Below are 21,354 nucleotides of genomic sequence, written 5' to 3' on the forward strand. Positions count from 1 at the left end.
GGGGGGCCTAGGAAAGGCCTAGATGTTGCATTTCCATGTCCTAACGTACCGATTGATCACGACGGCCTATTCTAGAGAACATATTACTTTCATACCTTAAATGGTATGAAAGGAGGGAGGGTACATTTCTCATGAGGAGACGGTTACAAATGCTAGCAGAACAAGACGACCCATATACAGATATTGATGAAAATGATGAGATTGTTCAGTGAATGTCCAGCTGATGTGATACTTTAAATTATGAAATCATGTGAAGAAGTGAGCAAACTAAAATGCTAAAATGGAGTGAATCCATTTCAATTTACTTTACACTATTCCAAGATAGTTTATTTATTCTTTATTATTTTTTCACTATTCTAATATGGTAGATCTCATGTTTTATAAATCATTGCTATTTTAAAATGGTTTGTTTCTTTTGACTTTGTAAAAACAAGTGCCTTAACACTGAGCGTGGTGTGGGAAAGGTTTCTGTGAAAGGAGGGAGGAAGAAATGTTCTAATACCAAGCCATTGCTGCCATTTTGAAGAATGATATTGAATGTTAACACGAGAAGTTATGCACAAGGGAACACTTTTATGTTTAAACACAGTCAAAGTATTTTTTGTAAAGTTGAGGCTATTGAACCATTCCATTTTGATTGTATGTTTTTAATATGAGTTATGTACTATGCAGAGTTCAGATGAAGAACTCATTGATTTCAGTATTATACACACCTTTTAGGTGTGTAAGGAGGGACTGTTAGAAATTAAAATCAATGTTTTATGGCATAATGTACCTTAAACATACCGTCAGTTTAAATGCTATTTTATTCTGGAAAAACCCGGAAGTTCCCAATACCAAGCTTTTATTCTGAAAATCCGTCATGACGACATCCGGGACTACTGCCCATTAGTATCATTAAAGTGGCTATTGACGCCGTTAACATATAAAGTTATGAAAGAGATAAGGAGGAGAAAAGGCATGTGGAAGTAAGCAATGAATGTAAAATGTCGAAATCCTCTGTTTAACGCGATATCGGACACAAGAGAACGAGGGGGGGAAGTCCCCTGCGTCACTACAGCTCCCAGAGAGGAGGAGCGAACAGCCAGCAAGCGGGAGAGACGAATGCTTGGAAGGTCTCTTCTGCACGGCCAGCACCTGGGAGAGGAATGCTGCAGACTTTCTCTCCTGACTGAACAATATCCTGCTTGTAACATTACCGCGCTTTTTATTAATTAAAGTACCAATTTTGAACCTTCTCAGAGACTCCATTTAGTCTCCTTTTTAAGCTTTTTACCTGGACGCGAGAATAACGAATCCAGCATAACACTATCCTTATACCACCTCTGTTTATAGCCTATGAAAAAAACGATTAGAAAACGAAGGCTAAAGCTAACGTTAGCAGATAGTGACAATGTATGCTAGCTAGCTCAACGATAATATTGCGACAGAAAAACGTTTCAGTTCACATCACGCTCTGCCGCTCTGCTCTGAACACCTGAACGGCCCGTTCTAACAGCTGTTCACCAGCGGAGGAGTCTGTGCCACAGTGACTCCGCACAGTTAACGAACGTACCGTAGATAATGTAGCTGACCTTCATCCCGGAGCAGCAGAGTGCAGCCGACAGGCAGGAAGACTCGAGCACACAGCTCGCGCTTCATATATTAAAAAATAACACCATGCGCGTCATGATGGCACATAACAGCTGGCGACCGCAGATTATTTCGGCGATTAGATAAAATGTAAATTTGACGCAACTTTAGTTACATTTCCATGACTTTTCCAAAACTTTGGGAAAAATATTGTTTTCCATAACTTTTCCAGGGCCTGGAATTTGCATTTTGAAATTCCATGACTTTTCCAGGTTTTCAATGACCGTACGAACCCTGTTATTTAATTATTAAAATGTAAACCGATCTTTTTCATATGGGTGTTTAGAGTTGTACCCCCTAGATCTAGTCTCTAGTCCAGGGGTGGCCAACCAGACAGAGGTTAAGAGCCACATTTTTTCTCTGTTACTGCAAAGAGCCACATCAAACACACAGTCACTGATACCGGTTGTTTCAGTTTTTTGTTTTCTGGAGACAAGATTTCAACCACGTCACTGATGCATTTTTGTGGCATTGGGATATATATTTTTTAAATCCTCTGGAGCAGAGAGAGGAGCTGTGGATTATTGTTATTGATTAATGCATCAGTGTTTCTTAGGGTCAAAAACACTAAACTCACAACTTAAAATGAAAGCGTTTAGTTTATTTAGTAAAAGAGCACATATTCAATGTGAAAAGTGACAGTAGTCATAGATTATTTGCAATTTGGTGCTGTATATATTTAAAAAAAAATAATATATATATATATATTAAAAATAATAATAATAATATATATTTTAATTTTTTTTAAACACCTTGAATTTCAGGGGGGGCGCGGGGCTCCGATGGCGGGGCGCAGCACCCCTCCAAGACAATGGTAGGGCAAACACTGGATAGTGTTTAATCAACGATAGGTTTTCCTCCCCTCAAAGGTGATTGGTTCACTGCATCGCAGGTATTATTGTGATTGGCTCTTGGGCCACATAAAAATTAGATGCGCTGTCATCAGGGTTCTTACACCTTTTCCAAAGTCAAATTCAAGCACTTTTCAAGCATTTTCAAGGTGCATTTTCCAGCTTTTCAAGCATCTTACAGCCGTTGTAAATTACATATTTATATACACATACTCAAATGATTATTTCCCTACCTCACATTAAATCAGATGTTCTTTATGCTATAAACAACCAAATGTGTGTTTCGTGATAGCATTCTACACGAGGATGAAAAATTAAAGAAAAGAAAACTAAGTTTAATATTTCAAAATTAGTGATCTGTACGTAGACTGGGCCTCCCATATAACCTGGCTGAGCCGATATACAACAATCAGCCAAATAACTTTTCAATACATTATTGATTAATTGTTGAGGTACTTTTAGGTTGGTAGTGACGCAAGTCAGAGGTACATGGTGTACTTCTACTCCACTGCAGTTCAGAGGTACATGGTGTACTTCTACTCCACTACAGTTCAGAGGTACATGGTGTACTTCTACTTCTCTACAGTTCAGAGGTACATGGTGTACTTCTACTCCTCTACAGTTCAGAGGTACATGGTGTACTTCTACTGCACAACAGTTCAGAGGTACATGGTGTACTTCTACTCCACTACAGTTCAGAGGTACATGGTGTACTTCTACTGCACTACATGTATTTAACACCTTTAGTTACTTCACAGATGTGGATGAATGATGTGAAATATAATCAAGTGTTAAATCAGACTTTAGTTCCACCTGGAGTAAATCCACCAGCTACCCTGCAGTCTACAAAGCCATTCAGACTAGCTGCACCTTCACCAGCTTTGAGAACACTTTCAAGATCAATCATTAGAAAACATATCATATATATTATTCTGAAATGGACCAATCTGCACAACGACTACTTTTACTGTCGCTACTTTCACTATATTTTGATGAGAATACTTTTCTATTTTCACTTGAGGAACATTTTGAATGCAGGACTTTTACTGTAACAGAGTATTCCTACACTCTGGTACTTCTACATTTACTAAGTACAAGATCTGAGTACTTCTACTTTTACTCAAGTACAAGATCTGAGTACTTCTACTTTTACTAAGTACAAGATCTGAGTACTTCTACTTTTACTCAAGTACAAGATCTGAGTACTTCTACTTTTACTCAAGTACAAGATCTGAGTACTTCTACTTTTACTCAAGAACAAGATCTGAGTACTTCTACTTTTACACCAGTACAAGACCTGAGTACTTCTACTTTTACTCAAGTACAAGATCTGAGTACTTTTACTCAAGTACAAGATCTGAGTACTTATAATTTCACTACAAGATCTGAGTACTTCTACTTTTACTCAAGTACAAGATCTGAGTACTTCTACTTTTACTCAAACAATATCTGAGTACTTGTACTTTTACTCAAGTACAACATCTGAGTACTTATTCCACCTCTGGTAGCGTATTAGCCTGAATTGTAGCCACAAAATCACGCAGAGCTGCATAAAAATAGACTCACAATGGTAACAAGTGGAAAATAATATTTACAAATGTGTACAATGATTTGTAGGTAATTCTGACTACTCAAGACACCTGACTTATACATCTTCAAAGGAAGACTGTGTTCATTCTGTAGTTTTACTTGTATAATACTTCAATTTTATATAAAAGACAGTTTATTTTCATCTGTTTTCAAATAAACAAAGTATTGGCTTTCAAAATATTAAACTTGTTTCGGCAAATTCAGATGATAAATACAACTTTGAAGCTTCGGCATAATTACAAGCGGAGAACGGACTAATTTAACGTCACAGCAAGCATAACAACAGCCGGTGTTTCTTGTGAGTGTTTCCCCGGTACACAAACGCAAAAATACACAAACACACTCGCGAGCTTCCCCCAGACCAGTAATACAAACGAAAATGTGTCTTCGGGTCAATGTGACTGACTTCGATAGAGCAAGTCACATTTGGTTTAGGCACGAAACATACTACCAGTAGAAATACATTGCTTTCAAAATCGCTCTGTGTCGAATCAATAGATTATATTTCATGACTATAACACAAAATGCCGTGAGTGCTTCATCCTCTGAAGACCACAGGGTGGCGACTGTAACGCTCCTCTGAAATGATTGTCCCCTGCAATTATTATTATCCCTCAATCGAGTTTGCTATTCAGCTAGCTAACGTTAGCTTAAACAAATGTAACATGCAACGTTAGCCTAATCTAAAATGCTCTTCTACGGCGTACCTTTCATGTTGCTCGTCAGCGCAGACTCTCGCATCGTTATTTGTTGCAAACTTTGCAGGAGGCTACTCGTGGGCTTGACCCTACTCTTAGCCATGGCTTGTATTGGTCTTCTGCTAGCCAACGCTCGTTGAAACGGCAACCTCCTGGCACACTGTCATCGATCACTCTCATCAGAATGCCCAGGTCACACGTCAGGGTTTCCGCTAGGATTTTCTCTCGCCGGTCAAATGTCCGGGCAGCATTTATTTTACCGGACTAATTTGAAACTTACCGGTCATATTTCAATAATAATAATAATAGTTGTGTAGCAGAGTTTCCGTTAGCAGGTAATTACCGGACTATGAGCGGATATGCTTCAGTTTAAAACTCAGTTCACGGGGCTCATTTTTATATTGCTTCAGTTTATAATCGTAACAGATCGAAAAATTCAGATTCATTTTTCAATAAATGATTCCACAAACAACAAACAACATAATTATTACATTCAAACAAACTACTTGTAGTAGATAACGTACATTATTCAGAAGTTTACATCAACTTTGAATAATAACACGGGAGAAACGGATCCTCTCTTTTCCCCTCTCTCTCTCCTGACAGCCCGTCAGTTTCTCAAGCAGCTCCTGCAGCCCGCTAAACAGAGGGCGGGTCTTCAGGTGATCCTGCAGAGCTGCGTGTCTCGGTCAGACTCAGCAGCTGATCTGATCTCTCTCGCGTCCGGTTACACTTCACTCGCGTTTATGTCCATATCGATCAGATCCAGCTCTCCTGATCGGCCTTTATAGAGAGCACCGATCAAACTATTAAGAGTGAATATCGGCCGATAATGACCGGCGGCCGATCGATCGGAGCCTCCCTAATTATTACCAGACATTTTGACCGTCAGGTTTTGAATTTACCGGTTTTTTATAAATTTTACCAGTTAAAAACCGGTAATTACCGGCTAACGGAAACCCTGTCACACGTAACACAAACACTTGCAGGTCGCGCGCACAGCGCGGGAAGGCCGCAGCGGAGCTGTTTTATGTAGAAGCGAAGCAATTCTTTTCTTTTAATCTAAAAAGCGAACTATTCAGTCAGACAGCAATTTTTTGTAAAAGTAAAGCATTTACATTTTCAAGCACTTTATCTCAATTTCAAGCACCATTCCCAAAATTCAAGCACTTTCCCAACCTTGAAAACAACACGTCAAATTTCAAGCATTTTCAAGGATTTCAAGCACCCGTACGAACCCTGTGTCATCCTCTCATACGGATACCTGACACCACACATACACACGTAGGGAGAGCCGGGACGAAAGTAACACAGGACGAAAGTAACGGAGCGATTTTATCCGAGCCCAAACAACTTTGACCGGCCAAATTACGTCAGAATGATCAGCATTCAGTACTTAACAGACCTACTAAATATCAGGTTTAACTGTCAGGAGTAGCCAGTGTTGTCACAATACCAACATTTTGGTTTCGATACCAAGTCAAGAATTGCGATTCCGATTCTTTTTCGGGAAACAGTCTTAAATGTAATTATTGTGCTTTATTTCACACCAGAACCATAACACAAACGTTTAAACAATGAGAACAATAAATAAAATAAATGACAAGAATTCGTATTAAATAAAATTAATACATTTCTTACAGACAGGCCTCGTGGTGTCCGTAGGCTTGCCCTCACTGTCAGGGATATAGCTAAAATACTTCCAAATTTCGCTTCTGGCGTCTTTTTTGTCAACAAGCCGAGGCGCAGCGGCAGTTGCACTCCCACTTGCAGCCATGCTTCTCGTTTTCTCACATGCTCTGGCAGCTAGCGCGTGTCCGCGTGCACGAGAGAGGGGAGGCGTGCTTGAGAGGGGAGGGACTGCAGGCACGGCTGCAGTGCAGGGAGTGGAAGCAGAGCGCTGAACACACACAGCTCTTATTAAAACGGCGCTTTCTCCCGTCATTCTTAAAGTACCGATACTAATGAAACGGAGGAATCGTAACGTTTTTAACGGCAGAGTATCGCGTTATACCTTTCAAGTATCGGTACACCGTGCAACACTAGTCAGGAGTCAGTGTCTCTCCCCCAAACTCACACATATAAAATTTGATATGAACTGAAGAGCCGCATGAAACTAGGCAAAGAGCCGCATGCGGCTCGAGAGCCGCGGGTTGGCCACCCCTGCTCTAGTCATTCTGCTTAAAGTGCACCAGATTGAAGCATTTTACTTTAAAATGTTCAAACATTTCTTCCAGGTATCCCTGAGAAGGCAGATATGCTTGTTTTTCTAAACAAGCACTGTTCTTTAAAAGTTGGACTGTTGCACTGCACTTCAGTGGTTCTCAGGTTACAGTTACATAGCAGTGAATATAAACAGACTGATTAATGTGAATATTACTGTAAACTAACCTGTGTAAAAGTTTCTCGAATAAATGTAATTTTTTTTGGTGGAAGAAGCATGTATCATTTTTTTACCCTGCCCCTCAAAGAATCGGAATTGAGAACGTTAAGAACCGGAATTGAAAAGTAGAATCGGAATCGTGGAAATTCAAACGATACCCAACCCTAGTTATATGTATATGACAATATTATCACAATAATTTTGAGGAACATTTATCGTCCAATAAAATGAATTATCGTGACAGTCCTAACGGTACTTCAATAAATGTACTTAGTTACTTCCCACCTCTGGTCAGAAGCACTTACCTGGAACTCCACCACTGCCTCTTTAGATAGCTTGTGTCGAATCAGAAGAGCTGTGACACAGTAGCTACGGTAGGCCGTGAGGTCCGCTCCGGGAACTCTTTGGCCAGAAACCAGACAGGACTTTATCCTCAGCTGCAACCAGGATGTCATTGCCTGCCTGCCCTGAATTATTTCATTTTGTCTTACGAAAAAAACACAAAAAATGGAAAAAAAAAATCGATATTATAATTAGTAGAGGGATGGAACTTTAGTGGTTAATAGAGTCTTGGATGAGTCAGATTAGCAACAAAATTGATTTGACTGCATTATTATTTTTTACGTAGCATTAGATACTACCTCTGGACACCTTCGTGACAAAAAATGCCTCATTGACTGCCATTCAAACCACCTTTTTTGATCTCACTGCCATTGCAGTATAAAACCATGCATTTTGTAATGTCAGCATTTCATCTAGAAGAAAAGTTTTTATATTTGACATTTTTACTGTATTCCACAAGAATCAACCATTTTCCCACTGTAGGCCGATCCGTGAAATTATGTTTATAATATCGAGCCGTGTGACTACCAGGGGGGCCAACAGTGATTTGTGCATTTGAAATAATTTTCAAATCAATGTCTGAGTCATCGATGTGAACATTTATTGGGCAAACTGCAACAACTTTGAAAACTTCAACAACAAAAGAGAACACAACAGAACATATGAAATAGGAACACATTTGAAACAGAAATATCCAGGCTTTGAATATGTGATGTATGTGTGTGTGTGTTTGAGCAAAACAAGTGTGTGTGTGTGTGTGTGTGTGTGTGTGTGTGTGTGTGTGTGTGTGTGTGTTCAGTTTAGCTCAGTTCATTTCCAGCAGCAGACCAGCAAGTCCTGCAGCATGGGACCTGGAGCTCTCTGCTTAGTCTGCTTCAGTTTGGGGGGAAGCTCAGGCTTGTTTGCCCTGATGGTCCCTACCAGGGCCACTTTCTTCTTCAGAAGCTCCTGGGCAAGTGAGTAGGAAGTGAAAAAATGGTCACATGTAAGTGTGACACCCTTGAGCCCCTCAGTCATGTCCAGGATGACTGGCCCTTCTCCGGAGATTCACCAGCGGCTTTTCCAGTATACACCTGACACCTCCAGGCATATGATGTGGCGACATCTGCGGTGATCCAGATTTTCAGCCCGTACTTCGCTGGCTTGCTGGGGATGTACTGCCGGAATTTGCAGCGGCCTCTGAAGGCTACGAGCTGCTCATCGACACAGATGTCTTCCCCTGGATTGAACAAGAGTGGGAGGCGCTCTGTCCACTTGTCCCACATATTTCGGAAAGCTGTAAGCTTGTCCTTCTTGTATCGAGCTTGTATCGTGACTCGGTCATCGAATCGGAGGCTGGCGCTTATCATTTCAAAGCGTTTGTGGGACAGGGTCGCCCTGAAGATTGGTCTCCCACTCTGGTCAACCCACAGGCTGCGGGTAGATTCCCCTTTGGACCGGTACACACCCGCCAGGATGAGAAGTCCCATGTAAGCCCGAATCTCTTCAGCATCCACATCGTTCCATCCCGACACTGAACGCCTCCCATAGAGATTTGTCATCTGTAAAATTAGCTGAATCATGTCGGGAGTGAAGAAAAGGTCAAAAGAGGATGCCACATCATAAATTCTTGATATGGCATATCTTGTGGGCCCTGGAATCATGCCGGTGGGTGCCTGAATGTAGCGCAGCGTCTCGGCATGAGATGGAGACCAGACTTGCCCATTTTCCCTGTCCACTCACTGCTAGGATGGGCCGGATCCTCAGTGTCCTCCCCACTTTCAGACAAACATTCAGAAGCACTCTCAGTTGTGGAGGATTCCAGAGATAATCCAATGTCAGACTCGGAGCTTGTTTCTTCAGAATAAGAGTCATCGCTTGCAGATGAAGGCTGCATGACCATTTATACGGCCTCTTCTGCAGTGAAATGCCTCTTCATTTTAGCTCCTACTCTTGGCTCCAGGACTTTCTCCTTCTCTGCTCACTCATGAAATAACCCCTCAGCCAAACTGCATGTTAACATTTGGCTGCCAGGTGCGTAAACAAACTAACAGTTGTTTTTTAATTACTCGAGCAAATCTTTCAAAACACACACACACACACACACACACACACACACACACACACACACACACACACACACACACACACACACACACACACACACACACACACACACACACACACACACACACACACACACACACACACACACACACAGTTGGGGCCCCGAAATGCTGACATTACAAAATGCATGGTTTATACTGCAATGGCAGTGAGATCAAAAAAGGTGGTTTGAATGGCAGTCAATGAGGCATTTTTTGCCACGAAGGTGTCCAGAGGTAGTATCCAAGACTACGTAAAAAATAATAATGCAGTCAAATCAATTTTGTTGCTAATCTTTGACTCATCCAAGACTCTAATAGCCACCAAAGTTCCATCCCTCTACTAATTATATCGAACATTTTTCATTTTTTGTGTTCTTTTTTTAATAAATAATGAGATAATTCAGATAATGAAACAGGCATTTAAAGGGTTAAAATCCAGAATATTATTGAATGTTTGGTAGTTTTGAGTACGTTATAAGCTGTTTAAACGATTCATGAAAAAAAAAGTAGAAAAAAAAATTCATGTATGATGATTTAATAGCAGTTATTATGGGCGTGTACATTTTTGCCACGAAGGTGTCCGGAGGGTACAAAATGCATCACGAGAGTATACAAAAGACATAAGTGTAAACGACAATGGATTTAAAAAATTTGACTCAAAAGAAGACTTCTTACAGAATTCCATGCCAAAAGCTGTAACACAGCTGAAATGATTACCAAATTAAAAAAAAAAGTCAGGAAAAATGTACAAAAATGCCCGAGGAGGGCACACGGATTAAGTTTGCTTTGTGAACAATGCTCATATGTTTCCTTTATACCATGATTGTCTTCCTTAAAGTTCAGTTAAAACCAATACATCTGGTCTCTGTTGGATGCAGTCCGCCGATTTCAATTTGGCACAAATAAAAAAGCCTACATATTAAAATACAAACACAAATCACAAAGCAACTCTCCTACACATGAAATGCAGTCTAAAGGGTCAGTTCACTCAAATCACTAATTCCATGTTCCTTTTGTGTCCCTATATTTGTGTGTTATGTGACAAATATCTTGATATATGTGTTAAGACCTACTATGTGCAGAATTTCTCCACTGATGCAATTTGTAATGTGTTCTAAGAAACAAAGATTCTTTCGAGGTGTTACATGACGGATTGAGGAGACTTTGGTTGTGTAGCTCACCAGAGGCTGTTTGTTCTTCACCAGGCAGACGGTCCTGGTGGCCTCCTCTTCCTCCGGCAGCTCGTCGGGCATCGGAGGCAGAACTGGCTCGTAGTCCTTCTGGGCCACCGTATCGTGAGCTGAGAGCAGAGCCTGCAAGAGATCACCAGCCATCAGTTTATAAGCAAAAACAAGCTATTCTGGTTCATTTTCACAACTTTCATGTCAAAGTCAACTTTATTGTCAATCTTTCAGTTTGTGCGTTTCCCACAATCCCGAGGAATACAAAATATGTATAAAATATGTACACACATTCAACAGACACATTTATACACATGCACACATAAATAAAAGCACAACAATCAACATATTCAAAATAACAGTCACTTCGTGTGCCTTTAAACCGTCCTCACCATGCATGCTTTAATCTTTGTTTTAAAAAACATTTGATCATCCCTTGTGTTTATTGGATTGGCTTTTTATTTAATTATAGCATGTTATTGTTGATATTTTTAGTTTCCTTTTTTGTTGTTGTTTGAATCTAGTGGAGCACTTCTTGCTGCATGTTCGTATTATAACTAGAGATGTCCCGATCCGATCACGTGATCGGGGATCGGAGCCGATCACGTGATTTTCAAAAGATCGGGAGAAAAAAATCGGGGATCGGGATTTTTTTTTTTTTTTTTTTATACATTTTTTTTTATTTATTTAATGTTACAAAACAAAAATTACCATGTTCACGTCTTAAAGTCATCCTGAGGACTTAGTTTTGGTTTAAAATTACACAACATCATGTATGTGTTGCTTTCTTTGGGCTTGTTTTCATAGACCTGGTTGCTTATTTCTCTGAAATCTGGCAACAGAGTGGGCGCAGTGTCTAATAGTAGCAGTAAGCTAACGAGAGGCTACGTTCAGCTGGTGACTCGGGAGTCGGGACAGAGAAAATGTCAGGAGTTTGGAAGTATTATAAAATTGAAAGCGAAGGCAGTGTAACAGCCAGATGCAATGTTTGCAAGGCGGAGGTTCCGCGTGGTGGAAAGAACAGAGCTACGTTCAACACGACCAATCTAATACGCTACCTGAGAAACAAACACCAACAACAACACGGCGAGTACACAGCGGCCACTCAGGTAACGGCACTGAAACAACCGACACTTTCAGAGACTTTTAAAAGGAAAGAGAAACTGCCCCAGATCAGTGAAAAGGCCATACAAATAACTAGATAGCTGAATTCATCGCATTGGATGACCAGCCGTTATCTGTTACCTTTTTTTTTTCTTAATGCATTGCATAAAGATCGGATCGGGAAAAATCGGTATCGGCAAATTGTCAAAATCAAATGATCGGAATCGGATCGGGAGCAAAAAAAGGTGATCGGGACATCCCTAATTATAACCCAACTTAATATAAATTAAGTTTTGTTTCAACATGTTTTTGTGCCTTTTCTTAAATGGAAAGTGAATTTAAATGCCTATAAATGACATGAATGAGATGCTGCTCAAAGGAGACTTGGTTTCTCAGCTTGTCCATGAAGTTATGTTGCTGTAAATGATATATGCAAAGTATATCCAATGATAAAAAGACAACACATTCAGACTTCCTACCTGCAGGTGAGGCTGTCTCAGGAGGCGGTAAAGCTCGTTGGCCTCTTCAGAGCAGCCCGGCAACGATCTGATGTCAATCAGCAACTACACAAAGCAAAGTCCGACATTTATAATGAAAGGCTTCCACCAGATGAATGTGAGTTGGTAATAAAACATAAAAGAAGAGTAACCTGGAGTGAGAGTCCTGAAGCGTAGTCCAGAGCCGGAGCTGGGGAATCACTCAGGAACGTTTGGAGACACTCGTAAACCTGAAAACAATGTTAAAATGATGATAAAGAAATAACATTTCAAGTTTCAAATGTATTATTAAACACCTTGAGGCTTTTATGTTTGTATCTAAGCCCACATTTCCCTCAACCTGTCTTTGACATGCCGTTAAATGATTGGTTTCCTACATCTAGAGAGTTATTTGTGTTCACATCCCATCCTAGGACAATCTATTGAAGGTCAAATGAAAGTAGAATTTGTTACCAACGTTGTATTTGACAAAAAAGGAAACATTTTGTGAAATAAAGGATTAGATGTTTTACATTTCACAGCCATCAAACACCTGTGGCTAACATATCTTTATTTTCATCCATGGTTATATTTTATTGAGACGAGTTTGTCTCCCTGCTTGTGCGCTCTGTTATGTCAAATTAACCATATCTATTCAAGTCATTTTAATTGTGCTTGTATGTCCATCTGTATTGCCTGTGGAGGTAATAACAAATAAAAAGAATATGAGTGACTAATCACTAATAGTACGTACCGAAATGATTCGGTACGGGCCCTTCGGTTCGGTACACGTGTGTACCGAACGAATATAACGTTAAACGTAAAAAATTGAGAACGTGAACAACTTCTTGGAAGTAATCTCAGGTGCTGCGTCGCAGCATTCAGAGTAATTTGCTCACATTGGGTTCAACCATAGACTGTATATATAAATGGACGTAGGGTCCGTGACGTCACCCATAGGAATCTGCAGAGTTGCCGTGAAGCCCTTAGTAGGCGGAGTCGGCCACTAACGGCTCGACAGTGATGTCAAGAGTTCAACTCCCGCCTGTCCAAATAAGGGCAAAGAGGCGGAGCCGAGGAGGGACCTGCTGCCACCGAGCTGGAAGTTCCAGAGCTAGCTGAAGCTACCAAGCTAAGCTAACATGCTCCCCATCTGCACACTTCCGTCGCATTTTACGTTTCTAAGGTAAGCGGACATAAAACTATTCAGCAAAACTATAAATAATAATCTAAGTTATTGAGTTTTTAGCATAATACTTCAGAATCTTAAAACCCCTTAATGTTTGTATGCAATTCTGCTAAATTCAACACTGGAATCAAGCAAATATTAATATGTTTGCATGACATTAGTTATTTGTATTTTGATATCACTTAATTATACGTTTAAGTCAAGCTAAGGTACATGTGATGGTAGCTAGTTAGTGCTCTTACCTGTGAGGCCTCCTCCAAACAGCATAATAACCAGACTGTATCATTAAAACTAAGTACCAGTTCTAGATCCTTGACTTTAGACAAACAATTCAAAAGACAACATGTATTTAAAGACCAATCTTTATTTGAATGTGCCTCTTAACCTGATATATTAGTTATACAGTAATAGTATTGACAATCTAAAAAAACTGAGCAACTCAACAGTCAACTTTACATTTCTTATTGTCTAAAGCATTTATTATTTTCATTTTCCCCCTCTCATATTCAGTGTGGACGGATTGAGACAGCGTGGTGTCCAGAGGGCTGCAGAGACTTCAGGGAGAAACCTCCGTGTGATGGACGTCCTGTCTGTTGGTTTGGAGAGGACTGAGGGTCTTTCCTCAGCGAGGAGGACCAGGGCTGATGGAGGAGCCCATGCTGGGCACAGCTCATACCAACTGCACAGGCCTAGTCTGTCACGTTATTTGACTAAATGTGTTTACTTATACATTTAATAGGTTTACACCTTCTGTCCATATGTGCTTTTTATTTAAAACATTTGATTAACTTTTGGTTCACATTTCAATAAATTGTATTTGTATTTGCACTCCTTTCGTCCATTATTCTTACTGAAAATGTTAGATTACACATTCACATCTGACTGAAGATTGGCCCCATTTATTTGTGATGTTGCAAACTCTGCGGTACAAGGCACAAGCAATGTAAAGCTCATAAAGTGAGGCAAATAGAAATAATCAGCTGATGGAGTGTCTCATAACATCAGCTTTTAATGTTCCTCTTGGATGCTCTTCTTGACCCTCAGAGAAGGAGATAATGTCGTGTCTTTCAGGCATGTCCTTTCCTAACAAAAATGACAGGAAACATAAAACATATTATTGCAGAACAAGTGTGTTATTTATGAAAGCGTTGTGTTTGTGTGTTTAGGGGCTGTAGATATAATTATTTTGTAATTGTAATGGTTTTTTTAACAGTGAGCAATCAGATTATGAATGAACAGTATGAAGTTCATCAACATTGAAATATATGTTATTATCAAAATAATATTTAACTGTTACAAAACGTAGTGCAACTGTAGAAGCTTGCTCTGTTGTCTCACTGAAAGAATAACTTTTACCACGTTTTTACAGACAATATTGAGAGATAAATAGTAGCAGTTCTCACTATGTGTTAAATATCTTTGCCTTCAATACATTAAATTAGAAAGCTGACAAAGTCATATTGCTAACTTTTTGCATGGAATAAACCCTCAACTTAGCTGATGTGTAGGTGATCTAGTATTTAGTATTGTGTATTGGAATGTATATCAGTGTATTCAAGTCAATACTTCATTCATTTAAACCAATATCTTTCTTGATTCTTTGTACAGTATGACAAAAGAGTCTTTGTAGCTGAGCTGAAGTTCACTGCTGTGAGGAGTCCAGTTCTGTCTCTCACTCTCTGGTCCAGCCTGTCTGCATCACCTGGACACCTTAAACAAACAGATATATATATGTAAAGTACCATGTGTACAAACAATATGACTGATTCTCTTCTGTTGAACATGTTGGATAGTGTATTGTCCGAGTCAGGGTCCTTTTTATTTTACTGTAACTTTGGAAGTTGTGTTACCAATGCTTACTGTTTATTTGATACCCATTTGGTAATGCAATTAATAAAAACAACAAGGTTTGGGTTCGTTCTTCAGATGACTATGACGTTAACGTGTAAGCTCGATAATGAACTCCAGCTCAATCAACCATATTGTAATATCTAAGTAATCATCTTGAAATATGACATTAATAATTGTAATATACACACATCTTATTGTGAGGTTGATTTCACATACACGACATTAGCTTGTCTACATACTTGAGCATAGCCAATTTAAATTAACCTTAGATGCATACAGTTCTACCTTCATAATAAAATATCTCTAAATTACAAGGATGTAACCTTATTTTATCAACCTCAAACAGAAGCCGTTTGTTCAACAGTATTATCCCACTTAACACTTGTCTATTTCGTTTTAACCTTTATATATACAGTCTATGATTTTAACTTGGAGGCTACGATTAGCATCGTTAGCACCGATGTAGCTACCACTAGCTTACATGCTAACCCAAGCCTTACTATTCATTACGTAGCTGATTAAAATCATTAACACATAAATAAAGGACTCGAATTTTACTTACCGCATTCATGCACCGTTTGTTTTAACCGCAGAGCGAGTCACAATAGTCCGATATATAAGCATGAAGAACAAACAACCACGGCCGGCTACAAGTTGTGTTTCCTGGATGAGCTGAGCAGGCAGAGTGCCTGTAGCTTCACGGAGCAGCTAGCAGAGAGACAAGAAGCTAACAGCGGCAGGCACTTGACAGAGCCGTCACTCAATGTGACCACGCCCTAATTGATGCACAAACTTTAAGACCTAATATAAATAAAAGGGTCGCTTTAGAAAACAATTCACTCACAGATCCATAATCATGAAGGTGGAATCTAACTATATCGATAATAAAATGTATGGAGCCAGGGAGAGAAACATGTTTTTTTCTGCTGTAAAATTGGGCATTTTAACATGGGGGTCTATGGAAATTGCTCCTTTCTGCAGCCATCGCCTATCGGCCAATATATGAACTTCAGTGTGTGGCACTTCCGTATTGGCTTCCCGGCTCTTCCCCAGAGTTTGCCGCTTGGGTTCAACGCATAGAGCGAGCAAGTCAATTCATTGGACGAGCTGGTCAGAGGGATGCGTTCAAATGTAATCAGTAATTTGAGGAACTGTCGAAATGGCGAACGCAGATAAAGTTGAGCTCGAAAATCCTCCAGCATCATTGAAGTCTCCGGTTTGGGAACATTTTGGTTTCGCAGTTACGTACAAGGATGACGGACAAAGACAGGTGGACCGAACCAAAGCTGTTTGTCGGCATTGTTCAACTAAAATTGGTTACGCGGCTGGCAATACATAAAACTTGCACACTCATTTAAAGGAATGGTATGCTCATGACACTCATTTTTAAATAATTATCATCCGATAAAACAGACCAGTCTCTGCCAGTCTTTCTTTTTTTTTTTTAATCCGATGACATTATCAGTGATTTTAAACTGATTATATACCGAAATAACATCAACACTGTGGGCGCCGCCATTTTCCGGACGTGACGTCAACCATGCGTTTGGTTTTCGAAGACACGTTGATCTCCATGTTATTTACTGTACTTTCTCTCTTCAAATATGCCTCACTGTATCGCGAAATATTGCCACAATTCTGATAGGAACAATCCACGGAATGCTCGGTTCCATCTGTTGCCAAAAGGTAAGCGTAAGAAGTACATTCGGAGGCAGTGGCTAGCGAAATGTGGCCGGCCCGAACCGAGAGATTCACAGGCTCATGTATGCAGCGAATATTTCAAATTTCCGGACGACTACTGAGAGTATGATAAAACATAACATGGGATTTATGGAACAACCATTACTTAATGGAGATGCAGTACCATCGGTCTTTCATCACCGACCAGGACACCAGTTCGGCCAGTTGAGAAATCGCCCTCTGCAAGTGTGAAGCGACGGAGGAGCAGAAGTAGTGCTCGGAGTAAGAATAAGGTATGTTATAGCGCATTTCCATTGCAGCGGCTAGCCCCGTTTTAACGTCCTTTAGCGTCCAGGCCAGGACAGTTTTTGGTGGCCTTTCTATATAGTGTAGGACCGGCTAGTGTCTATTTCCCCCCAGTTTTTTCCGGCCCCATAACATCGTGATTCTATGGCCAGGGACAACGAAGCTGAGTATGCTAAACTAGAGAGGGAATCGCTAGCAAGGGTGGTACTACATGCATACATATAGTATCTTATATCATCTTCCTATTATACACACACATGCATTTCCAAACATTTGGACTACCTATGTTGCAAATGTATTATCTTTTCAATGTACACATGGCATCTATTGCACGTCTGTTCTAATAGTCATTATGAGAGCACTTGTACCAGTATTAAATAACCAACTTCAAGGAATACAATATCATGCACAGTAATGTCAATCACTAAAATGAATGCAATAGTGAATTGGCCACACATCTCTGTGTCCTTATTATTGAATATTAATATTATTGAATATTAATATTATTTCATATAATTATTTAACATTATAATATTATATCATTTAACTTGGAATATCATGAGCATATGACTATCCTAATGCAATAGTCTGGCCAGCCCTGCAGCCCGTTCTAGGTTCTGATTGGCTCTCTAGGTTGGCATTCTAGCTTCTGACTGGCTGTCCAGGTTGTCAATCACAGCCGTGGGCATATTATACTATTGGTAACATCACTAAACTTACTAACTGATGTCAGTATGTTGTTACTTTGGCATCATTTTAAAACGTGTATTACAATTAAATCACGGTCAAATATGTGCCTCTTGTTGTAGTTGTAGCCGACTAGTTTAGCATACTCAGCCCTAGAACCACGATTTTATGGGGCCAGAAAAACTGTGAATTAGGACCCGCTAGCCGGTACTAGGCCAAGTGGAAACGCAACCAAAAACGGGCTCCGCACGGCTCGGCACGCTTAAAGCGAGCTCCGCGCTGCAGTGGAAACGCGCCATTACTGATCAATCATCAAACGAAGCTAGGGAGCTTGTCTGATGAGTGGACCTCTGATGCGGGTTAGCATGGTGCTAACCATGGTGCTAACACACTCGCCGTATAAATATTGTATGTTTCATGCAACCTGCACAAACTAGTTATCATATGAAAGCTGAGATTCCACATATTCACTTCACACTTCCACTTAAAACGCTTGAAAAAAATGTCAATTTTGTCTTAACTAAAATGGCGCGAAAGTATACATTTTCGAAAACGATCGAATAAAAGTTTAAATGTACCTCATTGGACGTCCAAGGAGATGGGACATCTTGTTCCAAAAATTGGTCGGATGAGAAATATATGTATATATATATATATAGATAGATGAACAATTTCGCTGTCTTCAAAAGGATACAACTGCACGCTGTAAAGGAATCAACAGTATGATAGGCGTGTCACATTCTTCTTCTCTGTTTTAATCGCAAACAGGTCTTTGCATACTGCCACTCTGCTGCCACCTATTGTAGATGAGTGTCATGACATGACATCATGTCATTACGTAAATATCTATGATCTAATAAAAATAAAGACAAATAAAATAAAAAACTATGATATATTTAAGCAATAGCTCACGACAGGCCGTGGCATATATATTCAGTATATCACAGCTAAGGGGCTTCTCCGCTGTTTTCTTATCCCAGTTTGAAAAGCAAACTAGGATAAGAAAACAGTTGCTTTTCAGCCCAACTGTACATAGTTTTTCTCAGACACACACACACACACACACACACACAGACACACACACAGACACACACACAGACACACACACAGACACACACACACACTCCTGCCACACACACGCGCACGCACACACACACACACACACACACACACACACACACACACACACACACACACACACACACACACACAGAGGTGAATAACTCAATTGCACTAAATGTTGATTTCATTGATAGTCAAATTGACCCAGGACAATATTTTTGCTAAAACTAGTATAACAGGAGGGCTAATTTTTATCTTGTGCTTGTGTCTTTTTATTGTAGATGGGTGTCACATCTAAGAGAATGCTCAATGGCCCACAACATTGCATTACCTCAAGAATGTGTGCCAGTTCCTGTTTTTTTTTTCAAGAGACCCCACCTACGTCCTTGTGTGTCAGCAACACGAACATTGTTAAGGCCATCAGGGAGCTGAGAGCATCCATCAGGTCGTGGGCACGGCCACTTGCCATTCACGCCATGCACGTGAGGGAGAAGAAGGAGGCTACCCTTCACTCCATGGAGGAGCTATGCGAGTGCCGCAGGCTGGCACTATTGGCAATCCCCAAACTCCTCTGTAAGTTATAATCCATCTGTTATAATTAACAGGGTGATGTAGCAATTCAAATAAATGGATGAAATAATACATCTTTTATTTCCCTTGTCATTGCAGCAAAACTGGAAGTCCAACACTTCAATATGGACCAGTGGAAGCTATTTGGGTATGTCACTGGCTTCTTGGCCTCGCTCTACGGTCACCACCTTGGAGTGTTTTTAAACATGACCGATGGGCAGGTCACCAAGGCAGTGCACTGCCCGGAGAAGGGCGACTACCTGCTGAAAGTAAGAACTTGATTTATCATGTTTGTTCAAAGTATATTCAAGGCACTTTCCTTGTAGCCTATGTGTAAACTAAATTGTGATTCTGATTCCCAATAGGTTGAGGAGCACAAAACTAACCAGAGTTTCGGCTTGGCCAAGATGCTGCTCAGCAGCCAGGAGTATGGATGGCTGCTGAGCAGCATCCAGATGAAAATTAGATTGACGGCAGGGAGTGCAAAGCCAAAGTACGTATTTTTCAATACCAATGCCAGCCCGAGTTCTCTCCTCACAAGATATCTGCAGATGGCCTGGCTGGAGATGAATCTGAGGGGGGTGCCCACCTTCACCAGTCTGCGGACCGCCATGGCAACCTTTGTAAGTGAATATACACTTATAAATACTGCAACTCATCTACTTGTGCTCACAACCTCACCTAAACTTTTAACTATGCTCGTGTCTTTTCTGCCTTTGTCTGCTTCAGGCCAGAGACAGGCATGGGGAAGACTCAGAGGAGCGACACAGCATGGCCAGGTTCATGTGCCATGACACGGCGACATCAGACAAATACTACGCCATGGACCTCACCATCAAACAGGCCCGCAAAGGTCGTCTCCTGTTTGAACAGGCACAGGAGACGACCTCAACGAGGACTCTGCATCAGTGTGATGTATGTATGATTACTCATTAGTATGCCAGTTGTTGACAATGTATGTGATATATAGATATAACTAGTGTCTCTTTTATTATCCAACAGGCAGTTGATCGGGAAGATGGAGGGAAGAAAAAGAAGAAGAAGAAGAATAACACCAAGAAGGACGAGGAAGAAAGCACGCCACCTTAATCTCACGTAATTAAAGACAATAATCATGTATAATTACACATTTTTAGTCTATATATAGTTTAGGCCAGTTAGATTATAAAAAGGTAATCAAAATCTCTAGCACAATATGACTATGTATGAATCCCAATGTGACAAGTTGATTAAAAATGTTTTTTTATTTTGTGTGCCAACAGAGAAAGCAAAGTATGCGAATGAGCCTAAGCAGAGCCCCAAACTGACAGACTTCAAAGAGGACTCGGCATCAGTATGAGGTATGTACGATTACAAATTAGTATGCCAGTTTTTAACAATGTAGGTGATATATAGATAACCATTTTCTCTTTTATTATCCAACAGAAGGTTGAGGGGGAACACGAAGAGGAGAACAAGAAGAAGGGGGATGAGGCAAGCCCCCTCAATTTGAGGTAATTAAAGACAATAATCAAGTATATTACACATTTTGAGTACAGTGTCTGACAATAGATAGATAACCATTTTCTCTTTTATTATCCAACAGAAGGCTGAAGAGGGAGAGGACAAGCAGAAGGACTAGGAGCCACCCAGGGAAACCCTGTTCTCCTACCCACTCCAGCACCA

At 40.3% G+C, this 21,354-nt stretch overlaps 2 protein-coding genes across 2 annotated transcripts in view; both read right to left on the bottom strand.

Annotated features, from left to right (window-relative positions):
- The window catches only part of LOC117460721 (uncharacterized), a 14,166-nt gene extending 5,653 nt beyond the window's left edge, over nucleotides 1-8,513 (bottom strand). Inside the window, exon 1 of the mRNA XM_071205919.1 lies at nucleotides 8,325-8,513. Coding sequence (XP_071062020.1) covers nucleotides 8,325-8,513 — 189 coding nt within the window. The remainder of the gene's footprint in view (nucleotides 1-8,324) is intronic.
- A 2,077-nt stretch (nucleotides 8,514-10,590) lies between these two features.
- Nucleotides 10,591-19,588, bottom strand: LOC117460739 (MAGUK p55 subfamily member 4-like). The gene is made up of 4 exons (XM_034102281.2): nucleotides 19,502-19,588; nucleotides 12,518-12,595; nucleotides 12,348-12,431; nucleotides 10,591-10,896 (listed from the first exon to the last, which is right to left on the bottom strand). The coding sequence occupies exons 1-4, from the start codon at nucleotides 19,586-19,588 to the stop codon at nucleotides 10,618-10,620; spliced, it is 528 nt and encodes a 175-aa protein (XP_033958172.1). The 3' UTR covers nucleotides 10,591-10,617.
- Nucleotides 19,589-21,354: the final 1,766 nt, after the last annotated feature.

Source organism: Pseudochaenichthys georgianus, chromosome 2, assembly GCF_902827115.2.
Source record: "Pseudochaenichthys georgianus chromosome 2, fPseGeo1.2, whole genome shotgun sequence".
Lineage (NCBI taxonomy): Eukaryota > Metazoa > Chordata > Actinopteri > Perciformes > Channichthyidae > Pseudochaenichthys > Pseudochaenichthys georgianus.